Genomic DNA, 25971 nt, shown 5'->3' with positions numbered 1-25971 from the left:
AATGCTGTTAGTAAATAGCAGCCTTAAAATTACACTCAATTTGTACAACAATTTACATTTTAATTGTGCTGGTTTATGTCTTCATACAAGAGCTTACGAACTGTGAACTATCTTGGACATGAAGAGTCACCACTGATAGACAGAGCTCGACTGTGGCTAATTTTTTAAACCAACCTGACAAATAAATTTGATAAAACAGAAAATACATTAAAGAAAAAAATGAAAGGTACATTTATCTGAGCAGACAGCGCAGGAGAGCGACTGCTCATGAATTTATATGACTATCTCTGCAAAGAAGTGAAAAAGTCTTGAGATGCTGATCATGTTGCATTTAATTACTTTTGAGCTTTGGCTGCACAATGTGGAAAAGGAGGAAACTCTTTTCTTATTGTGTTTTCAATGACAGATATTTGAGATTTTGATAATGACTCTGTGCTTTGCGTACTATACAGAAAAACATGCACTGCACTGCAATGTAATAATGTTCCCTAATCCATACTTAATTATTTCATTTAAATGTAATATCGGCTGTGGTATTCAAGTAAACAAAATAAAAACAAACCTTCACAATATGTAATCACATTAGCAATACTTCTGCTCTGTGTCATATATAAAACAAACTACAAAATAAAATCCTTATTTATATAGAAGTTTTAAACTTTTGCTGACTGCTGACAGTCTCTTTTAGCACCGTTATAAAAAAAACATCCAATGAAGCAACTTTATCAGTCAATATTTGCTGTGGAGTTTACCCATGATACTTTGCTTGTATTTAAGATAAATGGAAACAACATCACTGCAACACGTTATCTCTTAAGGCAATGTCAATATAAATTTGATACATTGTTCAGCCAAAGCTCGAGAATAAGGCCTGCTACCATTCTGAGAAAAAGAAAAAGAGACAGAGCGAGAAAGAAAGAGAGAGAGAGAGATGCACATATAGCAAGACGGATGGGGGGTGGATGAAACACGTTTTTATTTTTGTGCCGTGTCAGCCCCGGGCCACTATAGCGCCTGTGAACCACAACATTTTGGCGACGCATGGAACATCCCTGAGTTGTGTTTACATTTCCTGCTACATCGCCCCAAGCCTGTTCCTCAGATGGGCAGCTGGGCAGCTGGGCTCGGGATGCTCACATTAGAAAATGCCGCTCCGTGGATGAGATCACAGTAAACTGCTCTGATGGGATTCTGGGCGCATTCTAAGAACTGATAATTAGCGGATGGACAAGTGTTGGACCACATCCAATTACTCAGAAATCCTCAGAGCATTTTTTCCAAGTGATTGCAGATGTCAGGCTTTCTGTGTCGTCAGTCAAAAGACAAAAAATGTGAGGGTGCCATGTGTTGACACCAGCGACGCATCTGTGGTCTTGGAGGCTTTTCTTACCGTGAGCTCTAGGACTTCGTTGAACAGGCCGTTGCGCTTGCTGTGGAGGAAGGCATTGGAGCTTCCCGTCTTGGATATTCGTATCCTGGCCAAGCGAGCTTTCTGGAAAGAGAAGGAGATCACAGAATCCACCTGTTAGACAGTCAGTGCTATACAGTACTATACCATGCAACCATATGTCAGAACGACTTGGTACCATCCAGACACGTCCCACTGATTTGCTTCATATTTGTGCTGTGATCTTATAGATCAAATCAAGCATGTGCTACTAAAGCATTCACTGTTATCTCCTGTAATATGTTCACTCTAATCCCCTGCGATACTTATGAATGATTAATGGCGACTACACGATAGCACATTTATTGGGTTGAAAACCAGTTAGGGAGGCAGCTAGGAGTGGACCAGGTATTAGCTTAAGTGTCATTCTGCGTTCAGAATATTGAATTCAAATTATTTAGGCTGTTTAATGTGCTGCTTTGTTTGTGGTTTTGTGTCGTAAATGAAATCAGGTGTCCCGGCCCATAACGCTCTACAGCAGGGGTCACCAACCTTTTTGAAACTGAGACCTACTTCATGGGTACTGAGTCATACGAAGGGCTACCAGTTTGATACACTCTTCTGAAATAACAAATTTGCTCAGTTTGCATCACTTGAACAACATTTCATAAAAAAAAAGGCCCATATTCACGAGCCACTAACCAACCCTTTTAACAAATCATAGTCAATAGTCAACCTCAATATGAGAATATAAATTTGACAGTATAAAAAGCTAATAATTACATTTAATTAGAAACGCATATCAAATCACTGGTGAGTTGTGTTATTTTTAGAAAAGGCCTGCGGGCTACTCATGTGGTCCTTGGGGGCTACCTGGTGCCCACGGGCACCATGTTGGTGACCACTGCTCTACAGCTTCACTCCTAAGCAGCCAAGCATGCGTCGGCTGAAATGCATCTTTACTCATCAAACCTGTACAGCACAGTTAGCGCACAGACCGGCCTCTTTTTGCTATCCCTTTCTCTCACGCTGTCAAATCTCTCCTGTGAGGCGACTGGGATGAAGAAGAGAAGAGAAGGAGTACGAGGAAGGAACAGTGAGATCTTCAAGCATCAGTAGCTTTGACACAGTGGGAGGATTCTGCTCCTGCAACTGAACATGTGTGAAAACGTCTGCGTACAAATTCCTGTGAGGAGAACATGATGTGTCATGTTACCAGGACTGCGTAATCAGAGTTACTTATTTCTCAAAAGTCCTGCCATTTTCTCATCAAAGTCAACATCTGCGTGTCGGGCTCGGTGCAGCTACAGCACGTGTGTGTGTGTCTGTTTCTGTTGCTTCTCCTTCTGCAATTTAAAAATAGAATGATGGATTCATTGAAGGGAAATTGCTAGCAGGATAATGTGAGCTGTGTAAATGATGAGCAGACACGCAGCTCGTTTAGTAGGGGGCCCCATGCACTGCTGGGGGGTTAATTGAGTGTGCGGATGTGTGTTTGCATATCTCCATGTGTGCTAAAGCATGCATGCCTCGTCTTCATTGCTAAAATTCCCATACATATACATGTGAGCCACATAGAGTGCCAGCAGAGGTACCTGGCTCAGTGAGAGTATGTTAATGTATGGTAATTCAAGCTTATCCCCGGACTTGAGTTTCATTTACAACATGGTAATGTTTGTTGACCCGCAGGTAGCTCATGCTGGGATTTCATAAGGAGGGGCAGGGGGAATAAACGATGCCTGTGAATGCACATGTGAAGAGTGGCCAATCCACTGTGCTCTGTAGCGACTACAGCACAAACCCCACTTCTTTCAAACTGTTTACCTCTCCTGTTCTCCTCCATCTTTTTGACTCTGTCGCCCTCTCTCCCTGGCTCCGCTTGGTAAGTTTTCCCCAGCTCTGCGTGCCCTCACACTCTAACACCTATGTACGTTTGTGCTGGCACAGCAATCCCACAGGCCTTTGGGATGACCCCTCTTCATGTTCTGACATTGTGCTCATCCAATGGGATCGTCTCTCTGGGGCCACCACGCAAACAGAAGCGTGTGACTGTGGCGATGGTTGCCAGGCAGCGCAGGGGTAATGGAGGGGATGTTAAGAACATGTCCTGCTAGATTGAATCTACTTCTGCAGTTCTCTGATAGGTTCCCGGGGCCTCTGGGACCCAGGCGCTTGTGTCTGAGGCCCATCTGTGTGTGCTTTCAGGCAGAGCCACCTCACGACAGATTGGGCCTGAATTGCTGCTGAAGCATCATTGAGAGGGCAGAGGAAACCATGGACACAGGCCTTTCATGAACACCTACACATGCACAGAGGACCAAGTAGTAAGTTACAAGGCACTGAAACACAAAACACATAGAGGGAAAATGTAAGTGCTCTATCAGTGTTACCACACAGAAGAATTAGAGTTTGCACTTATCTGTAGTCAAATATAATCTGAAAATCTTTTATAAATGTTATTATATCCTCATATCTACATTTTTGTTGTCTATTGTCTATAGCAGGCTTCTGTCTTAAGGCCAATTCATGCCTCCGTGTAGCCTGCTCATAGGGCCGAACATTCACGTGTCTGCAATTACACCGCTGAAACGCTAGAGGTGGTAGAGTGTCTATGCTGGTGTTGTGTGCTTTCCGGTTTCTGGTTTGCTTAATTACAAATTCTCTGGCGTCTCTGTTTACTTCAGTACAATGGTCAGCGTTACTAAGCGGATCCTGTTAGAGTTGATAGATGTTGAAGAGCAATTATGAAGAAAAGAAAGATATCGTCTGTGTTCATTCGAATTTTTGGTAATTTTGGTTAAAGGAGGATGGTATCAGCTCTAATCCCCCCACAAACTGCCCACTGAGTTTGAGGAATTGAGCGATTCATGTGTCTTTAAGGGATAAAGATGGCATTATTATTAGTTTGTCTACTCTGTGCAGGCACCTCAGGTCTGGATTCTTAGATGGAAAGTATTAGGATTTTGAGCTACCTCGTTAATGCAGAAAGAGATCAGAATTTATTTTTCTCGAGTGAATACAATACGCGTCCATAGACTTTCCCTTAATAGCTTTCAAAATTAAAAATATTCCAACTCCTGCCAGAAGAGTGTGATGCACAAAATCACTGCTTGAAACAGTCCAGATGTTTTCACACCCACATGAGCCAATAAACTGATTAAAAGCCTTTTCTTCATCTTTGATTTTGTTCTTCCCGCCACAGAGCCACAGTTTAGGATGAATCACACTTTACAGATTACCGCTATAGGATGCAAGTCTGCACAAATGCTTCATTTTGACATCACGTGCTAACAGCTGAGGGATCTACACTGGCATATCCTCAAATTATAAAAAAAAACAAAAAACGCTATGTATCCACTTAGCTCCAATGACATACTTCGCCAAGCATTTCCAGGTAGTTTTGTTAGAAGTAAATTTTTTCCGACTTGAAAGTAAAAGTTAAAAAATTCACAGCACCTCGTGAGTTGCAGCCTTGTCAGCCTGCCTGTATAGAATTTGGAGGAGTGAAAAAGTGGAGCATTCGAGCTGCGAGACCAGATTACGTTCCGCTTGAGGGCTGCCTTTGAACCATACAAGTGAAAGAGGAGAACATCTGATGAGAAAGCACCCCCCCACCGCATACACACTCTCCCCAGTACACACACACACACACACACACACACACACACACACACACACACACACAAATGGCCACAGAAGAGTCTCATTTTGTTCTGCACCTGCCGCTCAACTGAGGAGTTGCTTTTATACATGCTGACATTTCTGCCACAAGCAAATAAGTCAGTTACATCCTCTGAGGTATGTCGCCTTATGATAACACATACACACACACACACACGCAGAAAGAAAGAGAGCTGAGAGAGCGAGAGCTGAGAGAGAGAAAGAGCTGAGAGAGAGAGAGAGAGAGAGGAAATCAAGTCCTTCGACAACCTGGACCCGCAGAGATCTGCTGACCTCTGTAACAAAGTCGACTTAACCTCGGACTCAAACCACTCAGAGACAAATACCTTTGATCATAGAGAAGAGTACGGACAAGCTGCCGTCATGTTGGTATTCAGGATGTTTTTCTTACGGACGGCACAACTCTTGGCCCTCCTCAGTGAGGTCCCCTGTCAACATTCCTCCATCCTTCTGCTTTGTCTACGACTTTATTGATTGTCTAGAAGGGGGAAAACACTCTCAGCGAGAAGTCATCTCAACCTTTTGACTTCAACCTTCTGATGGAGGGAGAAAAACAATAGGTAGATGATTTAAAGCAAAGGGAGCAGGGGGGGGGGGGGGGGGGGGGGGGGGGGGGGGGGGGGGGGTGTTGTTTTTGTTTTGTTCCTTCCATGTCAGCCTGGAACCAGTGTAAAGCTCATGAACTGCAACGGACAGAAAAACATTTTTCTACTAAGTTTGAGGACAACAGTCGCTCCATCCGCAGAAAGATTTCCTACCAAAGTGGCAAAAATGGACAATGTAGTAAAATAAAGAGCAACGGAAAGTTTCACTGAGACAAGAACAACAATGGGAAACAAACAATGCCAGCTATAGATTCTGCAGCGCGACAACAGAGGCTCATGATCAAAGAACTCTATTCTGTACTCAAGAGTAGTTAACATCATATGTGTTTCACTGAATTATAGAAGACTCCTCTATCAAACAAAAGAGGTTCAATCCCCCAAGTGAGAACCAACGGGTTTATGTAAATGGGACGGACACATTTCAAGGTACAGATCATGAATGTTGTATCAGGAAGTCACAGCTCTTTGGGAATTACACATATGTGGAAGTGTGTCTGATCTGATTCCACTGTCAGAGGAATGACACCATTTGTCTTTGCATTCCCAAACAAAAATCCCTGTTGAAAAGACTATTATGTCCCTTAACGCACTGATTTAGACTTTCTAGACATTTGTAGCCTGTCCCAATTCCCCCCTTAGCCCTTCTCCTTGGCCCTATCCCGTCATTTTGCGTGTGGCCATGAAGGGGTAGAGTTGTTCCATTTCTATGTGATGTAGGGGTAGTAACCAGCTGAACCTTCCCAGCATGCTTTACAAACGGAGGAAGTGAATCAACATGGCGATTGCTGCGGGTAAAATGCTCATAAATGTAAGTATGAAATCTTGCAAAAATTAATCCAGTAGCAAATGAAAATGTGCATAATTTCAGGAGATTAGTCGGTGTTCACTGCGTGTCTGAAAGAAACTTAAACGATGTAAATACAGCAACTGCACAGAATAGTTCAATAATGAATGAATGTAAAGAGTTACTTGGAATAGAATTAAAGCATGGTGAACAAAGTCCAACACTGAACTACAAAATCAAAATGCAGTCGGAGCTCACGTTGAAACGTTGCACCAAGCATGAATGCAACTTTATGTCCAACAGATCCGGCAGCCTACAATGGAAACACTAAGCAGTTCAGCTCATTTTAATTCCACTCTAATCCTTCTCTATCACTTGCCCTTTGTGATTCTCCATTTAAATCTTGCCCTATTTAAGGTGCAATGCTCAGAATTCGTAATGACACCTACCTGGGGATATCATTGCCTTTATGCAAATAAGCTCTGCGGAGCATCAATAGAGTCACCCCTGCAGACCGGACTCAGTGTTTCAGATCACTTTATGTCTGTGCTCAATTCACCGTAAGACAAACGTAATGACACTGACGACTGTAGGGAAACAGGATGAAGAATACGTCTGCGTCTCAAAGGTTCAGTCTTTTCACACAGCGACTTGTGGCGTCGACATGTATCTCTCCTTTGTACAGTGAGACACATCAGGCGCTGTCTCTCTTGCACCATCCAGATGGATGGCTAATTGTAATGGGAGCCCAGAACAGCAAACAATTAGACCTGAACGAAGATGGATGTGGATGGGGCACAGCATGTAAGAAGAGGGGGAAAAAAGAGGAAGGAGACAGGAGGTGAACAGAGAGGGTCGGAAAACGCAAAGGGAGCAACGCTGCACTTTCTACCATTAATAATTCCCCCGCCCGTTCCTTCTGTCTGCTCTCCAGTCGTCGCTTAACTACTGTGAAAGGCAATCTTGAATGGATTTTACTCTCAGTTAAACATAACCTTATTCTAAGAAATTGTCAGAGGAACAATGGATTTTCTGTGAAATACAACCACGTGCAGGTAATAAATGCTGAGCACATGACGTTTTGCGATGGTAAACGACCAGTGTCACTTGCTAAATGGTTGGCTTAATGGCTGAGAAGGTCGTGTTTGGTTCAGGTTATGGAGCATTAAAGAACAATGTACGTTATGTATAGGGTAGTAATGGGGTACTGAGGGATATGGCATGTCTGAATAATGCTTGAATGGGGCATTAAATAGTTGTCATTAGCAGATGAAGAGTGGCCCATACAATGATAATGGCTCTATCATACACCATCTACACCGAGGTTTCCATCGTCTGCCAAGCTAGAGTCCAAGAACATTAAATGAATATGAGCTGGGCTGCACTGAGCTGAACACATGTCTATAGCAGTTGCTGCAAAGGGCAGTACAATCTATTTTACTCGTTTTTAAATACAACCATGCAAGCTGCAGCAGCATCAAATCTCGGGGTAATCCACACAATAGTCGTCAAAAATATTTAGCTCAAATCACAAGTATCAGCTTCATGGGGGTGAGCAGGAAACGTCAGGGGAAGATGAAAGTCATTAGGATTCATCCTCAGGGAACCATGAATACAAGGTTCATGGGAATAGATCTGATAGATTCCCATGAATCTATCTGACAGATAGAACGACATCGTGTGCTGTGGAATAAAATGAGCTGTTTTCGTTAACCTCTCAAGCTAGCACCATATTCAGCCTAATTCGAGACATACTCCCAAAAGCTTAAATGCTAATAAACACTTGATCCTATGGTATAATTAAGGACAGATTGCATCCTCTTAAATATCCTTAAAATGTCACATTTGCAAACGTACCTCATCATCATCCTTTGCACATAGACCTTGATTTGCTATGGGTATAACCGTCTCAAGGATCAAGGTATCCAGGTGGAATATCACTATGAAGGCAGTAATAAAGTCTTTGAGTCATGCTGTTGTAAAAAGGGAAAAAATCTATCCGCTGGATGTATGGGTGCTTGAGCAAATAGCTGACCTCACCGCCGGGCAAACCAGGGAGGCTTTCAAGTGCCTGAGGGAGTCGTTCAGTGCTAGTTAATGACGACAGCACTGTCATGCTACGCTGGCCAGTTAGTTGGCGCTCCTGGAGGTGTGCACGTCTGGTACAGAGCGCCGCGTGGGACGCTGCAGTGAGTGAAGGTTGAACAAACTACGATCAGGCCGAAACTGCCAGGAAGTGTGGTGGATTCAAACGTGTGTTTAACCCCACACAAACAGTAGCACCTCATCTCGGAGATGGCTATTTCAGGAAAGGACACAGCATTAGGACACACTTTGCCTCCAGCTCTCCCTCCCTTTCTCTCCCCTTTGCCTCCCCTGTTCCCTCCTTCCTTCTGGCCTTCCTTGTCACCACTCCACTCCTCTCTCTCTTTTCTGCGTCAACAGTACATGAATCTCATCGGTTTCCAACCTGTTTTCAATCCAGATAATTTCCCTAACTTGCCAACACTTTCCCTCCTGTCTACCATCCTCCACCAAACACGCCCCCTTCCCTTACCATTTCCTCGCCACACACTTGGCTCCGTTACGCCGGAGTCTTTCTCGGCAGACAAGGTTACGGTTAGTTAAGACTGGGTGGTGGTCAGGCCACGGTCGAACTGCAGGGCTTTAAACAGATTTAAACTACAACCAGCGAGCATGTGCAGAGATGGATGGCAGTAATCACAGAGAGGGTGAGATGGGGAGGGGGAGAACGGGAGAGGAGGAGAGCAGGTTGGGAAAGGGTGGATGGAGACGGAGCAGAGGAGAAGAAATGAGCTCAAGGAGTGAGAAAAAGCTCTACTAGGGGAGGTGCGAACAAGAGCGATGAGGGCTGGCAACAGTCTCTGAAAATATGTGTCAGTGTGTGCATGTCTGCTGGGTCCAAACAAACACACTACAAACTGGCCTGCCCTCACACCAGCCCAGAGTTGTGTGTGTGGCTGCTGATGTCTGAAGCAGGGCTCCACAGTGTGAGCGTTGTACTCGCACTTGCAGCTGACAAACTGTAAAATGTATTTAGGAGCATGTGTGAGAATAAAAAGATTTTATATATTTTTTTCCTGCCACAAAAAAGTTGACAACCCAACAACAACAACAATGATGTGATCACGGCTCCTAATGTTGATATTAAAAATAATCGGATCAACTCGACAATGTGATTCAGTCCTGCTGTGCACAGAAGCTCAGAGCGGCTAGAATTCATCAATCAATCAGTCAAGGGAAGAAGGAAGCAGTAATGACAATTGTTATGATAGAGGTGTTGCCAATATTGGTTGTATATGTAGGTTTACTGTATATCTAGTAATTAAGTAATCTAGTTGTAATTATAATCCATGATCACCATCCAAATGCAGCTGAAAACATTTGTTGTGGTTGTGGTTAGTGAGAACTAAGCACTTTTTCTAGAGGTCAAAGTTTCCCATATATTCTGTACTTGTGTGGCCCGCCCACGTAGATGAGAACTCACCGAAGGGAACGCTGATAAATTGTGGCACAAAACCCGACAGCCTATTTGTTTCTGTGAATTGCAGCTGCAGAAAATAACCTGTGTTAAACTCTCCCCCTCTAAACTGCAGGATTCTTTAAATGCACACCGGTCACACGCTGCGTCACCCACAACCACGAGTAAATTACATTTAGGAAACTGCAGAGGTGTTCATATTGTTTATGCAGCAGTTTAAAGTATAATTCATGATATAAATATAATATAAATACACTTTAAAGCAGAAATATTTTCAAACTTTAATTTCAAACATTTAGAAAAAGATATTATTTGATTTATTTTCATTCTGCCTCTTAAAGGTCCAGGGTGTGAGATTTAGGTGAAATTGAACTATTGGTAGAAATTTAATGTAGAATAATCCTCATGATGTTTTCACTAGTTCGTTTCATCTAAATTGTATGAATTGTAGTTTTCTTTACCCCAGAAAAGGCTATTTATATTTAAATACCTTATATTTACATCGAGGGAGTCCTCTCTACGGAGGCCGCCATGTTTTTTACATTAGTCCAGACTGGACAAACTAGATATCATAAAATTCTACACACTGTACCTTTAAGTCCTTTATGTGCTCCCTGTGTCAAGGTCTGTAAAAGCGGAACTATTTACCTAAAGGAAGATAAGATCTTTACACCGTCCACAGATAAAACATAAGTTTACATAATCCATCGGTGCATTTGTGCCCGTGTGGGTTTTTATACTTAGAGGAAAATCTCCTCACAAGAACAAACCAAAGGAGAAAATCGTGTGAAGAGAGGAAATGCTGCTCATTTTGAATTCTTGTGACAGGCATTTCAGGGTGAGTCCAGTCTAATCCAAAAATCCTAGCAGCTCTGGAGTTGAAGGAGGAGTTGAGATACTGTGGTTTGGACGAACTAAAATATTTTAAGTGAATAATGAACATTCAAAGATCTGCTAATCGGTTTCTCTGGTACTGTTGCCTGTTCATATTTGATTTTTAAAATGTGTCATGACTCTAGACTTTAACTCGCTGACTCTGAGATCAAGAGTTTTTGGATTTTTCGTTTGATGTTCTCTTTGTTTAGTGACTTTTCCTGTGTTTCCTTTATGTTTAGGTTTGTGTTCAGTTGTTTCACTCTGAGTTCTATTTCCTGTTTTATTTTGAGGTTTCTACTCCTCATGTGTCTCTGGCTTAACTTCCTGTGGTTGTCCCGTTTCCTGCCCCTGTGATCGTCTGCACCTGTTTCTCATGTGTTTCACCTGTGTTCAATCAACCCCCCCTCCCTTGTGGTGTATATAAGTCCCTGTGCTTCCTTTTGTCTTTGTCAGTCAGTCGTCTTACATCATTCACTTTCAGATCCTTTGCTCATGAGTCTTTGTGTTTTCCATGTTTTTTCAGTTCAGCTCTTTTTACAATCCTATTGTTTTTCTCCCAGCGGTTTTCTGTTTGTGGATTGTTTGACTTTGTGTTTTGTAAGAACCTTGTCTTTTACTAAAGGACACTTTTGTTACCTTATCTCGCTCCTGCATTTTTGGGGGAACAGTATAAATGTTTTTATGAGTCCTACTCAATTTAAATCAATTAGATAACAACTCGTAAAATTAAAAATAACTATAAATATCAGATAGTTCATGTTACGTAAAACCTCTTTACTCATAGTAAGAAGCTGATTGACACAATATAGTTTATATTTTAGTGTCTTTAAAGATTTTTCTCCTCAATGTTTTGTCATAATTTGTTCCTGCGCTGTGGAGATGATGATGAAGTCTGAAGCCAGAAAATGTTTTGCTGAATGTTAGAATGTCGAAGTAAATTTGACCCTTGACCTTTTGGAAACATCACCACTTTCACCACATTCAACATTTGTGTGAAACTGTGTCATGATTCAAAGAGGAATTCTTGAGTTGTTGTCAAAACCATGCTTTGTGAGGTCACAATGACCTTGACCGATTGTTTGTTTCCCTCAAGACGTTCCTGATGCACATTCACAAGAATGGGTGTGAGGTCACACTGACCTTTGACCACAAAAATCTGAGTCCAAGTGAACATTCATGCCTAATTTGAAGAAAGATAAATCAGAAACTTGAAGTCTCCCGAAATCTGTCACTAGTGCAGAGACATCAACATCCTGATATTTTATATAAGCTTTAAATTGTGTGTTATGAATAATAAGTTAAGGGAAAGTCAGATTTTTATAAAGTCCCTTTGGCTTGTGTTCTTCCTTTCAATTTGTTGGTAAATATTTTTGAGTTAATAAACCAATAATCCAATGTTTATGAGTTATTGATGAATAGAACTTCTTCCAGATTCTCCAGAGGTTTTTCTATAAGAAGACCTTTATGACTTAAAGCTGATCTGTAAATCATTCGTTGGTGAATTATTACAATCAGAGCAATTTTCATCGACCCACAAATCATTTATAAAGGATGTTGTTTTTCTTACCAAAATCCCATGAACAAAGTCTTTGACCTTTAAATTTGAATGCAATGTTGTAAATAATCTCCTTTCTTTGTTAAGATGAATGTTTAATATTTGTTTGTCTGAATTTATTACCAAGGAGGTTGTTTTCACCCGTCTGGTTCATATGTTTGTTTGTAAGTAAGACCATAACAACAGAGCCAATTTTAATAAACTTGGTGGAAGCAGTATGGGTCAGGGAAGAAGTCTTTCAATCTTGATGGGATTCCGATCAGGGGGTGGATCCAGGAATGACTGATCCTGTGATTAATTTAATTTTGCGAGGAATCTCTTTCAACATTTTCATTGATTTGCCAGGGAATAATTCATGGATAAAACAAATCAGGCCCATTAAAGAGATTAAAATCTATGAGTGTATGAAATGATTGATCTTAAGACTGTTGGGCCTTGGCAGATGGATGTTCCTAAAGTAGATCAGACATCAATATCTTGAGAATTTTTTTATTTTCTGCCTCTTTATCTTATTGAAACTAAATCATTGAGCTTTATAGAATAAAACCTTAGGCTGCAAACTGAGGCAAATTCAAGCAACACATCATTGTTGTCAGAGTAAAGAGCAAGTATTCCTCTAAATGATGATTAATGCAGCACACAGTGAAAAGGTCAAGGTTTAGGTATGCATGTCAAGGGACGAGGGCCATTAAAATGTGATGATACTCATTGAATATGTATAATGCACATCCTGTTAATGGGAATGTACTGTAAGTGAATATGCATTGCACACACATCATCATTAGTCTCAAGGAAGATATGAACCCAGTGGAGTCCCTCCGTCTGGGGGAGACAAACGTCAGAGCTCCCTTCTGGGCTGTAGGTCCGACCCTCTTGGGCCCATGTGAAGGTAAATTAAAATGTGTTCACCTGTACTTTCTGTGCCCGCCGCTTGTCTGCTCTCTGGTTTTGGTGATAGATGCGACTAAAGTTGGACACGATGACGGGGACAGGCAGGGCGATTACCAACACCCCACTCAGGGAGCAGATCGAACCAAAGATCTTCCCTGCAATCGTCTTAGGGACCATGTCTCCGTACCTGCAGGGGGTGAAAGGAAGAAAGAGAGAACAAATTTAATCATCGTCTTTCAAATCTGCCAGTGGTAGCTCATCCTTGTAGAAACACACACACCACCAGCCCAACTTCCTGCCCATTCACTCTTCTTGTACGAGGCTTTCATGTTTCTTTTTTTAGGCTTCTCTATGCTGCACGAGTTCATCCCCACCAGGGTTAAGCTTGACCTGTGAACCCCATCCCACCCCAAGAGGGAAAAGAGAGAGGCTGCTACCAATCCCTCTCTCTGTCTGAATGGAACAGTAAAGTCCACAGACTCATTCACTGAGAGTAGATATACTATTAACCTTTAGCGAGGAGAAGAGGAAGATATGTTGACTGCCAGGCACATTTCCCAAAAGCCATTTAGCCCAATTCGATCTGAAATATTTGCAAGTCAAAAGCAATCCCATCTCCAGCTCAAAGACAGACAACGCAATTACAGTAACAATATTAGAAATCCCTTTTTTATTCCCAAGGAAGAAGGAGCACTATAGGAATCAACAGTGGGAGGACAAAAGACAGGAGACATATGAGAACAACTTCAAAAGCTAAAAGAGCGTGACTTAAGTTAGAAAAGCAACCTTTATATCTAATGGTGTTCATTTGCTATTCATGAGTAAAAAGAGCAAGTAATTTGTTCTTGTTTTCCAGCTAAATAAGAAGTTCGACTGAATTTATTAGAACCGATTCAAAGTCGGACTGCAAATAAGCCTGAGACAAATAGTTTTAAGCCATCCAGCATTATACATTCTGCTATTACATACAGAAACCTCTGTCTTTCTGTCCTTCCTATACATTTCCGAGGATTTGTGAAAAGTGCAAACAGGAATAAAGACAGATATTTGGAATTGTTAGCTTGATTTAGCTGTAAAAACTGTATGTAAACACAATTATGCAAATAGGTATGATTCTTTTTAAACTATCAGAAGATTTCATCCACCACAGACATTTATATACACTAACAAATGGAAGAACATGTCTGATCTCAGATTTCTGTGCATTTTTTTCTGAATATTCCACTTTTCCATCGATCCCTCTTAAATGTGGCAACCCAGTACGTGACAGATGGAACAGCACATTTTCACATGAATACTAACAACACAAGGACGGAGCAGCATTTGGCATTGGACCCCCTGATGCATCTGTAATGTATATTATAGGCCCCTATGGACTTGGCAGAGCACAGATCTAGTCAATCAACATGTTACTGCTGCCAGGCACGCGTGTATAGGCAACAACTGACTCCCATGCACATGCAGGGATACACAACTGATATGTTGCACATGTGGAGGTGTAAACTCACATCACATATATTAATATTGAATATATACAAACCCAAAACTTCATAAATGTTAGTGTTGCTATGTTACTTTGGGTCCTTTTTAAGCAGCATGTTTCACAGCAGTGAAATAAGGCTGTTTGAGTAGTAATGACATTGAACAGCAAGAGGAACGCTATCAATGCCTGAAATATATTTCAAGTATGCAGATTCTTGTATATATCAAGAAACACATTGCTCATCAAATTCATTCACTTTGACAGATCACAGAGAGACGCACTGATTGTTATTTGAAGACTTGGCGCACAGCCCCTCTGAGGCTCTGCATAAATGAACAATAATCTGCTTAAGAAGTTGTCACGATAGTGGCTTCATAATCTAATTAAGCACTTCTGTCACAGTCCATTGGAAATGGTAAAAACGCACAATAGTAAAATGCACATACGCATGAACCACCAACACACACACACACACACACACAGACACACACACTCTCATTCAGATCATTGGAAAAGGAGTTGCAACAAAAGATGAAACCTCTTCCTCATTAGTCAAACATTTCAGCAAATACGATCCCAATATGAGGCCATTTAAGTGAAGAGTGGTTTTTGCATCAATAAAACAAAGCACTGCCCACACACAGTGAACCGCTGGTCCATTGCCATAACTGAGAGGCTACTCACAGAGAGCATCCATCGTCTCTTCCAAGAACTTTAATGGCCTTTCTACCCAAATTAGGCAATAACAATGCTATCAGTGGTACAAAGGCGCTATCACTACAAAACATTTCATCTCCTCCCCTCTTCAGAAGATGTTTCCATTAGGAGGAATTAAAAGGTAATCATATTCATCTGCAAGCCTTCTTTAATGGGATCCTATCAGATTGCCAGATAGAGGCCCCTCTCACCGAATACTACAGTCAATTTGCCGCACCCATTTAGTCGAGCTGGTCCGTCTCTGATGATACCATCTCTGAGCCATTATACGTGGCACAGAGATAAAGCCGGGCTCACGCACATTAAAGAAAGAGAAAGCTCTAATAAGTGGTGTGAGGCTGCGCATGCACGTGTGTGTGTGCATGTGATAAGTGAGGTTAGATATCATTTCTCTCCCTCCCGCCTGGATGAATGCAGACAGGGAAGGTGGCGAAAAACAAGGTGGAGGTAAATGTCTCAGAAAGGAAGAAGAAGGATAAATAGAGAAAGGAAGTATAATGGAGGATGAGATATTTACTCAACAGATGTGCACCTACAATATGAGTTGTGCACCTATGAGTTGTTTTTCTCTCCACTTGCTCCCACACTCAAATGCCACTATGAGGATGCTGTACATGTGTGTCCTCACATATTAACAAAACAAAGGTGAATGCACAAACCCTTTACACGCGTGCACACACACATATACACGCAAACAGGTCAGGTGGGCAGGTCAGTCCTCGGTCAGGGTTGTCACATCCCATCACAGGATGGCCGGGTCTCTGCGGGTTATATTAATAAAGTCTGGGAAGGATAGATGGAAGGTTATTGAGTGCTCTTGTAACGGTACGTGATGGATGGACTTATCAGAGGTGGTCTGAGGGGCTGACAGACACACAGATTTGTGATGATGGCCGGTCACGTCTTGTCAGGTCAGGAGTGCAAAGCTCATCCCCTTACATATGCACTGATCAACCAGCACTCTGGAGTAACACGAAACAAATACTGTGCATACACGTGAAAATAAAGTTGTATTTTTCAGTACTACATCCCTGAGTGTTCATGACTGTGGTCATGTGTGTGTGGTTGAGTTGAGATTGTGATTAGGTAGCACAATTGTTCGAGAAGCCGAATTTCCCCACTGGCCATTTGGTGTTTCAAAATGCATTGGTGCGAACAGTTTCTATTACATTCACAGGGCATATACAGGCAGTTTTGCCAACTTAGCACATCTGTCTCTAGATTAACTGACTTTTCAGACCCCTTCAGTACCTTTGTTTTACTCAAAACGGCACCTTGGGACTTCTTGGACGAAATTATCTACTTTCAGCAGAAGACAGTCACCAGCCTCCCCCTGAGACACATCTCTTGGCATCTACTCAGTTCACTGATTGGCCGAGGGGCGACAGTTTGTTATCCACATGAAGGCCATGCACTTAGTGGCAGACAAAGGCTGTTTGTATGCACAGCAACGCTGAACTCTTCCATACATTACCTGGAGGAGCTGTATGACGTTCCAACCAGTTTAATCAGACATTATACAAACTGCCAGCTTCCTATAATGTCTGATCGAGGGAATGTGGAAACAGATAAAGGGCTGAAACCAATTAGCAAATTTCATTAATGTGCTAATTGAAATTCCAGAACAGTCTTCAACTACGTCCTGTGACCATTCACAGTGCAGCCGTATACTAGGTTTGACCTAGTCCCTGTTATTGTATGTGTATACTAAAAACTCTCTGCACAACAAGATTGAAATTAACTGCTCTGAGATGAGTAAATATTGATTGCTGGAATTTGTTTTCACTTTGTGGATCATAAACTGCCTTTATGTATGTACAGCAAAATTGCATTGCCATATTTATTGATAGACTATGTTCCAGATAGGAAACTTCTATTAAAAAAGGAAGGGAGGGTATGACGCTATGAAGTATTGAAGGCTGGGTCTCTATTCACAGACCAAATCCCATGGGATTTCTCTGCAATTTTCCCCTGTTCCCTTAAGATACAGACTAAGTGATTCAGTTTGGACCACAATCCCTGGCGGTGAATTGACCCCCTAGAGGACTTAATTCACCCACTGCAGGTGGCAGTAAATTCAGTGTTAGTGAGTTGGTTTGTGTGTCTATGACATGTCTGTGTAGTTTATACACAGACTTGTCAGACATATAGCAAGAACTTGAATACAAAACAAAAATGTGTAAATGTTGAGCAAAGAAGCTTAAAGAGCATTGCTTCTCTTAAGAAGGTTCAACATGGAACAAATATAATAATTTGTTAAGAAACACCATCATACAAGTGATAATGGACATAATAATAATAATTTGTTAATTTGCAGTCATTATCAGCATCATGTCTAACATTGAGAGAGTATGACGTTTGTGGACACTTGTGTTTAAAGTTGTCACATGAACACAAAAAGGAAAAGGTCAGCCAGCGCACACTGGTCACATATTACACATGTCAATCCACAACTATTGTTTTCACACATCGATGATATCTTGATGTGTGTGTAGAGTGCTCATTAGTAACACAACTGAGCAATTTGGGATCTAACTGCTTGTTGTGCGATCAATAAAACTCCCACAGCCACAGCTGCCCTTCTGTCCATCAGTGCTTCAGAGGCACATCTGTTAATTTGAACCCTTCTGAACAGGAAGTGTTGTTTGGTTTATATTTAATCCTGGAGGAGATCCTTGACCAAGGTCTTCAGTTTACAGCAGGTTTACTGAGAATTTACTGATTTCAGCACCATGGAGAGCTACTGTAGCTTCCTTCAATATCAAATGCTCGTCACACTTCAGAGCTAAAACCTGACGTCTGTCTGAGCCACAGCCACCCAAAAAAAATAGAATCACTACCTGCCATGGCTTTAATAACCGGCCGTAGTGTCCAGGGCTTGGTGATACCAACATGAGGATTTCATGTTATTGTTATTCTGAATGCATAGCAAGTATTGACATTTTTGTTAAAAAATTATCAGCTTTAATTCACAGTCTTAACAATACAAAGGCACTGCTCTGAGAATGCATTCAATGTTTAATTATTACCTGCTGATCCACGATGTTGGATATCAATATCAGTTTTGCAGACTGTGCAGAACGCAGGGCGGAGAAGTCTCAGTAATTTATTGTAATTTCTGCAGCGTTATGAAAAGTAAACAACACAATGTGCACTCTGTGAAAAGTCACATTTAACCATCTGCAACACATGAGCTATAGGATTTACTTTGCTAATCTAGCTTGCTACGGTCTCCTGAAATGACACTGCATGTTTGTCAATCATCCCTGCTTGCAAACAATTTATTTTTAGGAGGATGAAAAGAGAGCAAAACATTTTGAGATGAAAACAAAGCAACCTGCAAGTGAAAGACAATCGTCCTTCTGCAGCGGTGTTGGGACATGATAGAAAGAACATCAAGTTTGTTCTGTTTCTGATTAAATTACGTTGAAAGATTCTATTCTATCTTAGCTTTTTAAAAATAAATATTTGATTTATTCGTTCAGTGTTTCAATTCCAGACTACATAGAGGCATTTCACTACGTAAATTTAGAATGAGCTTGATAACTTTAATTATTTGTTCCAATAAATTCAGTATATGACCCTATAATTATGATAATATTGCTTTAGACTAAAAATGTATGACCTTTGATAAATGGTATTTCAGTGTATTTAAAAATTCTGAGGCTGTTTTTTCAAAAATTGTGTTACAACAGTGACCATAAAAGATGATGCCTCATAAAAATACCCATAAGTAGTAACCGAGTTCCATTTTTATTGGGTACCTGTCACAGGCCAATGAAGTTTAGCTCTTTTGGATTCAGCAGAGTGAAAGATTGTCTCTTCAGGCCTCTAACCCTCAACCATTCACCCGTCTACTCTCATCTGACATTTCATGGCCACTCACTCAAATGGAAGAAACTCTGCTGACACATTGCTCTTCCGGGATAGAACAACGATCTAAAATCACCACCACAAATGTCACCACAGGAGAGGAAGAAGTAAGTAGGGGGAGGAACAACAGGTAGGGAGACAGAGAATGAGAGGAAGAAGCAAGAGTACAACCAAGAAATTCAAAATGAGAACAGCAGAAACAAGATTCTGATGGTGTCAATGCTTATAAGTAAAGAGGAGGAAAATATATCTTAATGAGAATGAAATCAGATACAATAATCTCAACTCTCCTGCAAGACATCTTAACACAGACATGAACTCTGATTGGGATCCTGTTTTGTGAAGCTTGATTAAGACAAATAATAAAGGACTGCTTAAAACGTGTCCTTACTGAGAAAGTAAAATGGGTTCAAGAGTAGTTTTTCTGTCTGAGATGATCCTCAGTAGAAAAACAAGGTAAGATAAAGAAAACTTTGTGCTTGTTATGAAAAGTCACACTACAGGAGGATTACAGACACTGAGAGGAGGAGATGACTGCTGAGTTCCTGTCATAGACGTTTGTTAATGGATAAAGTGCATCAGGACAAAGATCAATGGCTTCTTCCCATTGCAAATCATTGTTATTCCTGATTTACAACTTTGCACATCTTGTTTATGCTTTAAGGGTTTGGTGCTGCTGCAGAAATATGTTTCCTCTTCTGGAGGATACAACAAATATCCAACCTTGCTGAATGGTAAAATAACTATAACACAAAACTCTCCCTATAAGCCGTTAGATCCAGTAATTCCAGAAATCTCTTGCATCTCATTGGTTTCACACTTGGCGTGTGTATTGTTAAGGGCAAGTGTCAGATTTGGTGCGATTTGGACACGTGATTCATTCAATACTGATAAACATTGAATTAACAGGCAACCAGCAGCAGCTAAGCAGGAGCAGCTGGGTCTCATCAAAATAAGTGATGTTGTCTCTACATTTGTTCAGACTGGGCATTGCTATAGTCAGAATAATAAACAAAAATCAGGTCAGTGTTTTCTTTTTCATCCACACACAAAAGCTATCACACCCACAAGACTCTGGCTGAATCCGACCCCTTAGTCTTTCAGACTGGGCTATGAGGCAGGCATATGGGTGATTTCCTGATTTACATTTGTCAAAGGATGAAAAGGGGATGGGAGAAAGAAACACAAAGATAAGTTGATAAAGTGAAGGTCATTACTCTCACACTGCACTGCACACAGAGGAAAGGTCATTATCATCGCTCACTTCCCAACCAATCGCACGGTGAATCACACTGAGGAATTGCCACCATATCTCCATAACGCACATCAAGGTTGCAACATTATGACTTGGAACTGACTAGGGAGGCACCAATCTGACATTTCAGTCCGCATATCGATACTGAGCCTGAGGTTCCAGCTGATACTGGGAAATTATCTGAAACCAGTGTTTATCTAATGAGCTGTATATGCTTCACTGCATGGGAGAGACTGGGATTATTCTTAGTCGTTGGCCTCGCTTAAAAGAAACACCTTCAAACTTCATGGTCACCAAAATATACACTACAGCACTGCAGATGCACGATGTAGAATGGATACATAGACATAAACATAGAATAACATAACAGTAGAATAAAAATGGTGCTAATGTCACAATACTTGATCCACCTATTTTAATTAGTATCATGGTCAATATCCCATATCTGTGCTGATCAGTGAGTCAGAAACACAGAGTGTTAACATTGCACTGATTTTCCACAGTACTGTGGTTTATATTTTTACCACAACCAAGGACAGAATATCTGATTTTGTTTGGCCAAAGGGTTTGCATTAATTTTTAAACTGTGCACAACCTCCCCAGATACTAAGCATTGCTAGGTGTTCTTGACATGCTGCTCGATAGCTAGTTAATATTCATTGATAAATTGTTGATGAACAAAGTTGAGAATCTGGCAGCTGAAGACTTTAGGAGATGGTGGAGACCAAAATAGAAGTAAAAAGAGAGGAAATATTACAGTCAATTCATCATGACTCCAAATGAATGCTAATGTTGCTCCGTACCTGCTCAAAAGTGCAACTGTCTGCCAAGAAGTTTGCCATATAAACTGAAATATATATATAGATACATTTTTATCTCAGCAACTGGTGGTTAGCACTTGCTTGCCCAGCAGAGCTCCACCTACACATCACCCTGTCACAAAGACTTTGCTTCTCGTGCTCCAGAAACTTAGAACAGCAAATTGCAAACTCAATTAACATGCTTCAGGAAAGCTACATGTGATCTTAGGATGTTGTTTTCCAGAACAGTCCCATTAAGCAGCCTGAGGACATTTACTTGCCCAGATGTCAGTGATTAATAGCCAGAGAAACTGCATGAACCTTTGCTCATTTGTGTGGGAGCAAGTGTGTGTGTGATTGTCTGTCTGCCTCTGTATGTATATGCCTGTCTTTGTAATTAGCGATTACCAGACTGCTATCAACAGAACGCCTCAGTGACTCCACTTTCAAGAGTAACCAGGAAGTGCAAACACAATTACCAGAAGAGAAGGAGCATAAAAACATTTAAATATGAATTACATCTGTGATACAAAAACCCCTGAGGCTTGCCATACTGCCTGCCTGCACACTGCCTACTTCACAGAAAAAGTACAACCATTAAGACATATGTGAATCTGCCCGTGTGCACACGTACATGCACATGGTAATTCACAATCTGTGAGAGGGTGGTTATGTACACAGTCTTGATAAACGCATGTCTCTACAAGTGCTGGCATACTTTCATGCCTTCGAGGGTTGATGTATGGATAAAACCAGTAATGGCTGTTGGTAATTGAAATAGGAGCCCATCTATCTCTGTGAGCTTGGGTACACTGAACAGTGTGTCAGAGGAGAGAAGAGAGGTTGAGGAGCTGGGGCATAGTTACCTTTAATTAAGCTGATGACAAGAATTAACAGCACTTTGTTGAAATAACAATCTCTGGATTAATGACTGAATTTGGTAAATTATCTCTTTTTTTGGGTGAAAGACAGCGAAATACAAGTTTAGGCACATATGTGACACGACTTTCACAACAACGACCTGCACAACTCCAGTGCTTTAGGTTTGTTCAGGAGTGTGTGACACTGCAATCAGCAGTTTAAGGAGAGAGACGAAGAGAGAACGAAAAGCATCGAGACAGCAATTACAAAGTCTGCCGCACAACAGAAATATCTTGACAGCCGTTGTTTTGGCATAACATTTTCATGGTCCCCAGATGAAACATAGAATCTATTATTTCTGTTCACTTTTCATCTTACACCATGGTTAAAATTTAAATCTTTCAAGTGGGCTGGTATATACTAATCTAATGACATTGCTGTAGTCTATGTTAAGTACTATTTATGAAATGTCAGTTGATGCCAACATACTAGTAAAATACTTCAGTAAGACAGTGAGAAAACATTTGTAGTTTTTTTCTCTTTACCCCTATTCCTATTTGACCCATGAGTCCTGTAAACTGTTTTTCAAAATAAAATACTACTTTATCAGCTAATCAACCCATTTTTTAATTCAATATATGATCATTAAAATCCCAATACATTTGTTAAATCAGTCCAGGGTTGTAAATACTCAACTCAACAACTACATAATTATTGTCTTCATATCATAATCAAACATATTCAGAAGGTTTGCACCAATTGATCGATCAGGGTCATGTATATCATCTGGCCTGGTCCCCACAGAGGACTCTTTCCTGGGATGCATGATTCATTTGTTGTTAAGGATTGCATGTGAGCTCTGCGTCATTGTTGCAGGTTAGAAGAGGCAGGCATGTCTGACACTAATGTCTCACATTTACCAACAAACATTACTGGTAAAGACCTTGCAAATTTCTGATGTTCAGCAGGAAGCAGGGATGAATTGTTTTGTATCGCTTTCCACGTTGTCGTTGTAGTGGAACATCAGTACACAGACAAAAGTAATCAGTTGACACTTTTCTAGGCAGAACACCTGGATAAATGCATGGACAACAGACAAGACCAATCAACAAGACAGACACTGTGGCATCCAGGTCAATCCTGCAGGGACTGGTTGTAATTCTACCCGCGGCTACTTTGATCTATCTGTAATCTAACCTATCTGTTTCTTTTACATGTGTTTGTTTAACACATGGTCCCAGTCCACCCCAGCCCAGTCCATCCATGTCCTCATCATGCTTGACCCCTGCTGGAACCAAAGCACCGAGATGAAAAGAGGAGAGGCTGTGCGGAGAGATAAGGGTTGATCTGAGAGGAGTGAGAATGAGAGAGGTCAGGGCCCAGGAGTCCAGGTGACCCCTGCAGAGACAAACACCAAATGAGATGGAGGGAGGAGAGATAAATTGATAGAGGAAAAGCGAGAGAGAATAGTGAAGTGCATTTTAGGACGTCAGATCTACTCCGCCTCCCACAGTCACAGTGATTGGATTTGTTTGACTTTCCCAGAACATTTCCTATTAGGTTGTGCGGTTTCTAAAGCAGAATGAGTACATCATTTTTTTCCTGCCTCCATGTGACTTTGTTTGTGTTTATATGCACATGTGTGTTTGACTGAAGTACAATAACATGAAACCCATGTTAAAAAATATATATCTCCCTCGTTCTCTGTTACAGCTCTCTGCCAACGAGATGCTGCCAGATTTCCACAGCTCCAATCCGATGTCAGCGTGTCAATAAGTGGCTAAATGTGCCAACAAATTCAATTTAAATAAAAAATTCTCTGAGGCCCTGGTGGTGCAGCAAGTCTGGAATGATTGACTTGACTGAAATATTGAACTATTGAACTTTCTCCCAAAAGAAAATGTAAATTAATTAAGGTCTGGACCAGTGTTCGTGCCTGTGCTCCCATGTGACTCCTCAGGTGAAGCCATTTTCCATGTTAACCATCCTGCAGCTCATGGAGTCTGCTGATTAAATTGTTGCCTTATCCAATCAATTAAAACAGATCCATTAAAAAACTAGCGTAGTGTGAGAGGAAGGGAAATTAGTAAATTGTGCACATGGAGGTCTGTGTGAGTCTTATTTCCAGTTTTTATGTTATGATGGAGTATTTGGGCCATTGTGAAGGAAAAGATTTCCAGAATAATACAATAATACTGCAAGAATAAATGTAATTTAACAGAAAGAAAGTCATAATATTGAAAAATGTTTTTTTAAGGAATAAGCAGCGAGGAGGAGAATGTGTGCTTCCCTGGAGTTCTACTCCTTCTGGATCCAAAATCTTGAACCAGTCACACTATTTCTTGAGAAACTAAGAAACTCTTTGGAATATCACACAGATGTAACCAACATTATGCAATCGACCGAAACCAAACATTTCCTCCTCCAAAGAAGAAGCAATTTTCTCTGGGTTGGCGTGGTTCTTTTATAGAATAGACACCATTCCTAGCTCAATCTTTTCAAAGTTCTGATATTTATGGTAATGTGATGCTGATGAGCAAAACTATTTGTGAAACCTATAATAAAGTCTAACTTAACAAAATGCTCCATATTCCTCAATTTGACACAGACGACAAGCTGATCTTCTGATATTCCTCCTCTGACAAAACAAAAGGCATTAAATTATTATTCTTGTATTATGACTTTATTCCCGAGATCTGTTTCCCTTTTAAGTGGCCTCAATACTACTATGTCTCAGCTAAAACATAATCTACTTTTTTATTCCCAGCCATTCCTCAATACTTTGGAGTTTTTCTCCCAAAACCCTGAATTCTCTCATCCATGCTCTATTTCAGCCTCGGTTCTTTCATGCTGCTGTTGTCACAGGGGCCTTGCGAGTGCATGCAGCATCACTGAGCTGCATACAGAGTGCCATGTCACAGTGGTTACATTAACATCAGCAACAGGTTACATTAGAGCGGGGCTACATTACCCATTAGTGGTAGAAAAACACATTTGCGGTATAGTGGGGCCAGCGCGGTCAGAATTTAGCGCTGATCTGACTCTTCAGGGGTGAACACTCAGCCCATTTGGTTTGAGTATAATTCGCACTCATCTAGAATCTGAGAGCCACAACTTCAGATGTACTTTTTTTGTGATGTACAGGTTTAAAACGAGCAGAGTTAAAACATAGTTCAAATATATTCACTTCACACGGTAGACGAATGTGCAACAAGGGTCGATTTCACTCCATCACCGAGAGTGAATTCCGGGGGGAGCAGGAGTTGATGCACACAATTTGCTGCTCATCCTCTCCTTGAATCAAAGATGTCTCTGTCAGATTGTTTATCTGTGGCCAGGACTATTGGCTCACAACAGTCTCAGCTTATCAGACACTGTTTTACGCTGTCTGACTTATTGACTAGGAACACGGCTAACATGGTTCGTCTCATCAGTGTCTGGCACAATGGCAGCATCGACTGTACTGATCTATGACCAAGTCGGATGGTGGGGCAGTCAATACGGCTAACTAGAGCTGGCTGGTGCCTCTAAATCTGCTTTGAGCTGGTCAATGTGCTGTCCAGTCGGAGCGCTGGAGATAACAGCACGTCATCTCAAATTGACATGTCTATCTGTGGAAAGCTAACAGGGTAAAATTGAAAAGAGCGAATGCTGGCTTCAGTGGGCAGCACCTATAAAGCTGTTATGCATATCAAATGCAC

General features: G+C 41.1%; 1 protein-coding gene across 2 annotated transcripts in view; it reads right to left on the bottom strand.

The window, feature by feature from the left end:
* The window catches only part of kcnd3 (potassium voltage-gated channel, Shal-related subfamily, member 3), a 95848-nt gene that overhangs the window by 8510 nt on the left and 61367 nt on the right, over positions 1-25971 (bottom strand). For both annotated transcript variants that reach the window (XM_020096449.2, XM_069526886.1), the window contains exons 4-5: positions 13300-13468; positions 1391-1492 (exon numbers count right to left, since the gene is read on the bottom strand). In XM_020096449.2, coding sequence (XP_019952008.1) covers positions 1391-1492; positions 13300-13468 — 271 coding nt within the window. The remainder of the gene's footprint in view (positions 1-1390; positions 1493-13299; positions 13469-25971) is intronic.

Source organism: Paralichthys olivaceus, chromosome 6 (genome assembly GCF_024713975.1).
Source record: "Paralichthys olivaceus isolate ysfri-2021 chromosome 6, ASM2471397v2, whole genome shotgun sequence".
Lineage (NCBI taxonomy): Eukaryota > Metazoa > Chordata > Actinopteri > Pleuronectiformes > Paralichthyidae > Paralichthys > Paralichthys olivaceus.
This window is presented reverse-complemented; position numbering and strand designations above follow the sequence as displayed.